The 9,795-nt window shown below is 39.0% G+C and overlaps 1 protein-coding gene across 2 annotated transcripts in view; it reads left to right on the forward strand.

Moving 5' to 3' along the window:
* LOC108249986 (protein crumbs homolog 1) overlaps positions 1–6,543 on the forward strand; it is a 99,263-nt gene extending 92,720 nt beyond the window's left edge. For both annotated transcript variants that reach the window (XM_017439662.3, XM_037978476.1), the window contains exon 13: positions 2,935–6,543. In XM_017439662.3, the coding sequence (XP_017295151.1) occupies positions 2,935–3,156 (222 nt within the window). In that variant the 3' untranslated portion in view covers positions 3,157–6,543. The remainder of the gene's footprint in view (positions 1–2,934) is intronic.
* The last annotated feature ends 3,252 nt before the right edge of the window (positions 6,544–9,795 follow it).

Raw genomic sequence — 9,795 nt, forward strand, 5'->3', positions numbered from 1 at the left:
AGGAGGTCTTCGAAGTATTCGGCCTACCGACCCACAACGTCCCGAGTTGAGGTCAGAAGCACACCACCCTCACTATAAACAGTGTTGGTGCTGCACTGCTTTCCCCTCCTGAGATGCCGTATGGTGGACCAGAATTGCCTCAAAGCCATACGGACCTTCTTAAGATCCAATAGTGCAAAATGCAAATTCTTGCAATTTTTTGACTGATCTTAAGATTTTGATCAGGAGTGTATATATATGTGTGTGTATATACATAGAAAAGGTGTGTTCATGTTATTTGGGTGCATGTAGGCTAAGCCCGGGACCCAACCCCCCAACGGCCCGGCACCCACACCAGCCTCCAGCAGACTAACTCCAGAGCCCCCAACACACCGAGCAGGCACGAGTCCACCACAGCAGCTGGAACCCAGAAGGACCAAGGTGAAAGGGCATATAGCCATCCCTTGTTGGGCCAAGCCCCTGAGAGGTCTAGAGGAAGGGGACAAAGCCCAGCGAAACCCCAGGAGCCTTTTGCCCCTTTTGCGCCTTCAGCTGGGGGACAGACGGCATAAACGTTGCAGGGTAAGCTAGGTCGTTGTTTATATTCCTACTGTTCATTCCTTATGCTTGCATCTGGTCACACCCACGATCAATGAGTGAACAGGAGCTAAGCTTGCGCCACCCACCAAAGCAGGGCCGGTGGAAATGCGCGCAAAGCAAGCTGATTAGAGTGAAGCCGGAACCTTTAGAGCCCGTGTCAAAGGGGCAATAGACCACCCAGCGGGTGCCCACCACTCTGGGATGTGGTCCGGGCACCCACACAAACAACCCCACACCAAGGGGGCAGCAACCCGCAGGCAGCCCCGCAATGACGCAGTCAGAGTCTCTCAGCCGCCCTCAAAACCCCAGCCCCCGCTGAACCAGTACAGACACCAGGACAGAAGCAAGAAGTGAAAATCGTGCCCCCCAAGTTCAGCCCATGCCCTCCCCTGTTGTGTTGCACCCGTTTCTGTGGTAGTGTGAAATTTTGCAATGGGTGTAGCTGTGTAAGTCTAAGGTGCATTAAAATGGGGTCAGCGGGGCCTCATTGCTTACAAACAGCAGGACCCTCCCCAACTGCGAAACCCTAAGTGTCTCTAATGCATTAGAATAGAGGTGCAGGGTGGGGCCAAACATGGCGCGGGGAGGGTGCTCCCCCCAAGCCTGCAGGGCTCTCCACCACACACATCAAGGCCCTACTGATAAAGTTATGTATTATGCTGGGGGGAAGGGGATGGACACCAAGGTACGGGCACGAATTCCCCTGGGACCAGCTCCACAACTGGTCCCCTCCCGACCCGCCTGCCTACACCACTGGGGGTGCCGGGGGGACCAGAGTGGCAGCCCAGAACGGCAAGTCCACCACCATCAGCCTTGGACCAGAGACCCGCTGGCCCAGCCAGGAACCCAGGCACCAAACAGCCCCCCCAGGCAGCAAACAGCCTCCCCAGGTGCCCCCAGCCTCCAAACTCCCTCTGTCAACCCAGAAGTAACCCAGCCCTCATGGGTAGCCCAAACCCCTACACCCCTGCCCACACCCACCTGGCCCCACAGGTCCCAGACCCACCCGCCAGGCCAGGAATGCAGGGTAGACCCCCTTCCCCCAGCACTAAGGCAGATCCCCCCGGGAGCCAGAGCAGGCCCCAAACTGCCCAGGGACCCAGCCCCGGACCCACCCGCACCATCCAGGAGCGACAGCAGGCCAGGCAAGAGGGCATAGCAGCCCGTGGCCCAACTCCGCCTCGATGCTGGCAGCCTCAAAACCCCGACCCCACTGCCCAAATTAATCTTTAAACAACTGGAGTCAACCCCATTCCAGATGTCTGTCACAGCTAACTGACTTTAGCCAACACAATTCAATCAGTTTTACAGGTATTGAGCAAAGTTTTGTTGTGATAGTATCAAAAAGTAAGGTTGATTTATAACAGCAATAAAAACATGAAACATCCAAGAGGGTGAATACTTATTATAGGCACTGTACCTATTTTGTCAACCCTCATAAATTATGTGATGTAATTATATTATGTAATCTGTGCTTGAAGTATGTGCTAAGGATGACTCTCAGCTACTACCATACCAGGTTTTAGTTCAGTATCTGTAAAATCTGTAAAAGTTACAGTCATGCTTGAGTTGACTAAGGTTAATTAGCTGTTGTGACCATCTTGAATTGAGTTGACACCAAAAGTTAATGAGTTTTTGATGTACAACCAATGATGTTTTTTCTGAAAGTTTCACTAAAATCTGTCCAGTGGTTTGGTTTTCCTAACAGACAAAGAGGGTTGACACATTAATTTATGCCAAAGTTTTATGCAAAGATGTCATGCAATCTGTAGCTCATGGGGTATGTGCTGGGGATTACTCTCAGCTACTGACACACCAAATTTTAGTCAAATATCTATACAATTGGCTGAGTTACAGGCATGTTTGTGTGTGCTAAGGTTGCTTAGCACTAGTGGTCATTTTGAATGTGGATGACTTTAGTTATTAGTTGTAGATGTACATCCAGCGATTACTTCATGAACATTTTATTAAAATTCTTCCACTGGTTTATGGGATATTTTGCTAATCATAAAGACTAAATAACACACACACAGACATGGGCAACACCATCGCCCTTTTGTCTTTGGCGATAAGTGATAATAATCTGATTGCCCTGTTCTGAGGGTTGATTGACCTGGCTCCACTGTCACAAATCTTTTTTGTTTCTCCAAACTGAGAGACCTGGCTGCTGTTTGTTTTATTAAAATACATTTATTATATTAGTAACTAATTTTATTGTTTGTAAAGCAGCAAAATAAATAAATAAATAAATAAAATTTTGATAAAACCACCCAGAATAACATTTTGAATTGGGTGTCATTATGAAAATGAGAAATGAAAAAGTGTGTAACCTGCAACTTCATGATATTCTTGCAGAAAGATGAACGTCTGGAGCGGGTTCCCTGGCTGGCAGTGACCATCCCCCTGACCACCTTATGTGTTTTGTTAGCCATCTTGACAATGTTTTTCTTTGGCATGACGGCACGAAAGAAGCGTCAGTCGGAGGGCACGTACAGCCCCAGCACTCAGGAGGTTGCTGGTGCCAGGTTGGAAATGGGCAGCGTCCTCAAAGTTCCTCCAGAGGAGAGACTGATCTGAGACTGAAAGGCTTTGGGTCACACTCCTACATCCAAAGGATGCATATTAAGAGGAGAGAGAACATTTGTTCTGTAGTATCATATTGTTTTGAATAGAGAAAAGATGGAGGGCAAGTCAATGACAGGTCCTCCATCTGGAACAACTACTGATGTTGGACTTTCACAATTAGATGGGTAAAAACTAGGAGCAGAATTACACTGATTCTCTAAAAGAGGGAAGAGAGTGTCACAGCAGACTCCAAGAAGGCTCTGAAACGGAATTTTAAGAACAAATTGAGGCCCATCCACACGGGAAAGTTTTAACTTTTATTTTTATCATTTCAGTCAGGCACTGACATGGAAACAACATTTTAGGAGCCCCTAAATGACATTTTACAAAACTCGGTTTCAGAGTGAAAAAAATCTTGAAACATCACCCTTGCATTTTTGTGTGTACAGCTTAAACACAACCTTTTCAAAACTATGATGCTATAGACCCACCTCTAACCTAACCTATGACCCCAAGTGTGATAGATGTATAGAAAGTACCAACAAATGATAGACTAAATGCTTGTGTTTCTGAACTACAGTAAAACCTTGATATACTGCATTAATTCAATAAACAGACAAGACTATCGAACAATAACATCCTAAATCGAGCAGAACAAAAAAATGGCTTACACCAAATATTCTAAAACCAAAAAAAAAAACAAAACAAGAAAAAATACCAAGCTACAATATTTATGCATCAAAATTAAAATAACCATAATATATTTTATCTAGTATTGTACTGTTATATCTATAAAATGATCATTATTAAGCAATGTGTTCCTATTTAGACAGCAGTAGTAATAATATTTGCATTTCTGTTACTAATAAAAGTAAATAAACCACTTTTTTCAGCTTTTGTTTCATTCAGTGAAACTGTTTTTTTTTCTCTCAAAATTAGAGTCACATACCAGCCCATGCCTATCAACACTCACTGTCCTGTCCTTTTGTGGTCTTGTAGTTTAATGTGACACAAAGTAGAAGTTCCACTTAGTCATCAGTCCCCAATAATACGTTTTTTGCTCTTCTTGTTGTGATTACAGTTCACACAACAGAATGCACAGTGTAAAATATAGTCCATGGTTCCTGTTTCTTGTTTCTGCTGTATTTTTGTGGCAGCGTTATAGTGCCACATAATGGTCCGACAAAGTTACTTTTGGTCATTTTCTGCATTTCCATGTGAATAAAGATGTTTGTAAAAATAGGAAAGTTGTTTATGATGTTATTTTTAGGAATGACAAATTAAAAAAATGTTACTGAAAAAAGACCCCTCCAAATGTAATAATAATGATATTAATATTATTAATAATAATAATAATAATAATAATAATAATAATAATAATAATAATAATAATAATAATAATAATAATAATAATAACAACTTCCCCATGTGGACAGGGTATCAATCTCTGAAATTGTTTGACATTCATTATCTGGTTATTTTACATTAAGTAATTCATCACTCACTCATCACTTAAAAAGGAAACCCCTTTTCTGCAAATTCTTATGATAATTCTGGTTTTTCATGATGGAACAAAACGAAACATTAACCCATCCATCTTACTTAATGAAGCAGTTTTACCTGTATAAACACACAGGGTGTCTGATTAACGTTGGCATTTTTATAGATGTTTTGCGAGGCCATTTTTTGAAATCTTCAACTTTTCAACAGATTTGTATGCCCAAACAACTCGTAACGTAACAATTGTTTTGCTGGGAAAAGATAAAGATATGCCAAAAAGTTTTTTTTTTTTTTTTGGAAACATTACGAATAGTTCTCTTTACTGAATACTGTTCCAGAGCCTCTCATAGGAGTCCTAAAACTAACTGCTGTATTATAACATCACTGTGCATTGTGTGACTAATCACACTACTCATTTTTGTTACTGTCTAATAGTGTTTTCTCCTTTACTTGTGTTATGAATTAGATATGGATAAGTGCTGCAGAAGTTCAAACCGCTCTAGTATTTTTTAATATTTTTCAAGATGTTTTCAGTATTTAACTGTTAAAATGTGGTTGTGGTCAGTTTGACAAGAAAACAATCAGAAAAAGGGCGGTTTAGAGTTTGTGAAGAATGTTTAGTTAAGATGCCATTAAAGTAAAAAAAATAAATAAAAATCGAACCAAAGTTGCACATTTTCTTTCCGAGAGTTAGAAAATAAGTGTATAGGAACAGCTTATTCCATAATAGCAATTGTGGAAACAGCTGGTATAGCCCTGTATGGAGTGGGAAAACTTGCACCAACTATCTGTGGCAGATCTAAACACTGAAAGTACTCTTTCTTAGTGGACAACAATGACTTAAAATTAGAATGGCAGGTTTATTGCAGTGATGCAGGCACAGAGACGTTTAACCACAGCACTGAGATACTGTGATTATGGAGAGGAAAAGCTTAAAAGATAATTTTTTTTTAGTATTTACAGACAGATATTTAGCCAATTAAAAAGTTGTAAAAGCACTGCAGCATCTCTAATATGACAAACTGTACAAAGCAGCAGCTAATCTCCTGACACTTAAAGTGGCACCACAGATGAACAGAATTGATTATTGACATTGGAAAATAAATTCTGAATCTTCCAATTCTATGATGCAACATAAAAAATGATTTTTATTGATACTTTCTGTAACTACACGGCTGCTGAACATGTCCAACCACTGATCAACTGACCTCATTATTACCTTCTCTGTAAAATCAGTTGGTTGCTGCTCAGTTTGTACCCCCACCTTGTACTTATCAGTTGTATTTTTGCGCAAAATGATTACTATTTTGTCCATAGTAGTTATAATCCAGACAAATAGGGTAATGTTACTTTTGCAAAAGCAATAATAGTGTACTTACATACTCCGATTTCTAAGAGATCACACACGATCTCACATTATCATGAGATTACAAAGTTTGGACAAAATGGCTACAACTGTCTCTTCTCGTCAATATATAATCTCGGTCGAAAACTCTGGCATGAAAGGCATTCCTACAACAAATACTAGGCCTTTAATTCTCCTTGTTTTGAGTTGCTGTTAGTTTCACTTATTTTATTTCTGATTTATTAAAATGAGATAACTCTGATTGCATTCTACTGAAGGTAAAACACCAACTATTCAGAAGTAATTTACAAACAGCACCTTAAACGAAAAATGTATATAGACTGTACTTGTATATTACATTTCTAACTAAATCAAAGCACTTTACAACACAATATGTCCTCATTTACTCATCCACACACAACACACATTCATACAAGACTCTCCAACTTTACAAAGCTAATCTGTATAAATCATTCTGTAGAGACTAATCAGTGCTTTAGATTGCATTCATACACCAAGGGGGCACACATCGGAGACAATGATGGGTTCAGTGTCTTGCCCAGGGACACGTGACTGCTGCCAGGAAATGAACTTCCAACTTTCTCATTGGAGGATGACTGGTCTAAGTCTGATCCACAGCCATATCTTTACATTTTAAATACACTTCACTTTTTACATTTTCAATGTAACGTTACTTGATAAATACATAAACCTTTCAAAATATTTAGGTCTTTTTCTTAAACATTCGTATATATTTTTGATTTTAAGTAATGTAAACTGAATTCTAGGAATTAGCCCTGAAAGTACTCTCTGTACTCATCTGTACCCAAAAAAGTAAAACCACTTACCTGACATTTACTTTTTATATATCGGTGTTGATAGCTATACAAGAACCACACAAGCAGAGTGTTTTCACATTTAAGAAAAGGTGCTTTTAAATAATAATATTAATAAATTAATATCAGGTCAGGAAGCGATGCTACAATCCTCTTTCTGGGGGGGCAACAGATCTAACCACTATGCCACTATATTATAGAGGTTTTTTTACCTTAAAGAGAAAAACCTCAATATAACCACATCTTGAAGCATCCTTCAAGATGTGGTTGTGTGTGATGTGTTATTGCTCGGCCTACGTGTTCAATTCAATTCAGTTTATTTATATAACGCCAAGTCACAACAAAATTCATCTCAGGGCACTGTACAAAAACATTCACAAACATTATAAAACATTAAAACATTATAAAAAGTCAATTAGTAAAAGTTATCTAAGAAAGCCAGCAGATTGCGTTGAATCTTCACTTTGTCACAGTCTCCCATCCTGAGCAGCACATTGGCAACAATGGTAAGGAAAAACTCCCTTTTAACAGGAAGAAACCTCCAGCAGAACTAGGCTCAGGATGTTCGGCCATCTGCTTCGACCAGCTTGGATTTGAGAGGACAGGCAAGAGACACAGACAAACATAGAATGACTGGTTCTGGTGTAGTTCCTTCTGGAAGAAAGACAAAGAAAATCATGTTAATGATAGAAATAATTACAATAGAGCAAGTAAAGACAGCAGCAAAGTGAGGAAATGTGGTCACTTTGTCCTCCAGTAGTCTAAGCCTATAGCAGCATAACTAAAGGATAGCTCAGCAAGCCCAAGCCAAACCTAACATCAGGATTTATCAAAATGGAAATCTTAAAAGTAGACAGGGTGTCAGCCTCATGGACAGAAACTAGAAGTTGGTTCCACAAGAGAGAAGCCTGATAATTTAAAGCTCTGCATCCCATTCTACTTTTGAAACTCTAGGAACCACAAGTAAACCTGCAGTTTGAGAGTGAAGTGCTCTGTTAGCGAAATATGGAACAATAAGATCTTTATTGTAAGAGTAAGATTTTAAATTCTATTCTGAATTTGACAGGGAGCCAATAGAGAGAAGCTAAAACTGGAGAAATATGATCTCTCCTCCTTACACTCATTAGAACTCTGGTAGCAGCATTTTGGATTGTGAGGGATCATGCTTAAATGAGGACAAATGGATTCAAAAAAATGAGGAACATTTTCAATTTAATAGTTCCAAAAAATAATGAATCCAAAAATCAAATGGCAAGGACAAGCAAATCATACAAAAATAACAAATTTGGGCCCAACTAAAATGAGGTCAACTGAACACTAACTGAGCTCTAACAAAACTGACCTGCAGACAAAGAACAAAGGCTGCCTAAATAGGGACGGAGTAACCCAAGTCTGCCCCTTGAGAGAGGCAAAGCACAATAAAAGGACAAAATATGCAAAATTAGCTAAAGCAATATATTAAACTCATGAAGCAAAACTAACTTCAACTTAGCAAAAATAATAATAAGTGAATATTAAAGTGACAAAATTAAACATGACCAAATTTAACAAATAAAGTCCCCCCCCCCAGTCATTTAGAAAGAGTGGTATATTCCAGGCTTCCTCCTCCAGCTGATCTGTATTTACAGCACCTCAAAGCAGAAGAACAAGTCTAAGTAAATCATTTTAAAAATTACTATCTAAAATGCAAATATAAATTAAATAAATACTAACACGATGTGGTGGTGGTAGGAGCATCCACCACATGGATCAACTGAAGACTTCTTAAAGAGTTTTTTTGGACACTCAGATAAAAAAGAATTACAATAGTACAGCCTTGACGTGATAAATGTATGGACCAGTTTTTCTGCATAATTTTGAGACAAGATGTTTCTAATTTTAGTGGAAGAGCAGACCTGGTAATATTTTTAATGTGGAGTTTAAAAGACATATCCTGATTCAAAATAACACTAAGGTTCTTTACATTAGAACTGGAGACCAAATTAATGCCATCCAGACGAAGTGAAAGACTGCAGAGTTTGTTCCTAAAATGCTCAGGTCCAAAAACCACTACCTCTTTCTTGTCTCAGTTTAAAAGCTAAAAATTAAGAGTCATCTAGGTTTTTATGTCTTTAATACATGTTTGTAATCTAAGTAACTGGATTCATTCATTAGCTGTTATTTTTTCCATATTATAGATTTTTTTTAACTCTATCTCTCCACTGCCTGATGTTAGGAGGATGTGGGTTTAGCCAAACAGATGAAACACTTCTTCAATCTTCACTTCTGCAATCAGAAGCAGGACTCTAATTAAGTATTTATTATCTTTGTCAATCCTATCTGAAGAGATTATTTCTAATATGTATAAGGTTGGCTCCAAGACTAGATGAATACCCAAAATGTCTTTCATCTCTGTTTATATATCTTTCCAAAACTTCACCAGTTTCAGACAATTCCAGAATATATGAGTAAAGTCCCCCACCTTACCACAGTTTCTCCAGCAATACTTGGAAGATTTACTGTTGTATCTAGATGTGATGAATGGGGTGCTAAAATAGTGCATTTTAACTTTCCAGTCAAACTCCTTCCATGTCGGAGTATTAGTTAGTTTATGACATGAGCTGAATGTTTCCTCTCATTCTACAGCTGTTATTGTCATATTAGCCTCTAACTCCCATTTTTCTTTTATCTCCATATTTTTAATATTAGATTCATATTGTAGGCGTTTGTATAGTTTGGAGATCAGGCCTCTTTTTAGTTTACCCTCTGCTACTAACAACAAGGTTTCTTCTATCTTAGTCATCTCTCTTGCGACTTTCTGCCATTCTTTATGATTTTGTAGGTAATGCCTGAGTTGGAGGTATCTATAAAAGTCTGTTTTCTGTATGTCAAATTCTCTCTGAATCTGTTAAAAGGATTTCATTGCTGATCCTAGGAAAAGCTGTGTGTAATGGCAGAATTTACTATAGGGTAACACCTGTTGTTTATAAG

The sequence above is a fragment of the Kryptolebias marmoratus genome, linkage group LG1 (assembly GCF_001649575.2).
Source record: "Kryptolebias marmoratus isolate JLee-2015 linkage group LG1, ASM164957v2, whole genome shotgun sequence".
NCBI classification, from domain to species: Eukaryota; Metazoa; Chordata; class Actinopteri; order Cyprinodontiformes; family Rivulidae; genus Kryptolebias; species Kryptolebias marmoratus.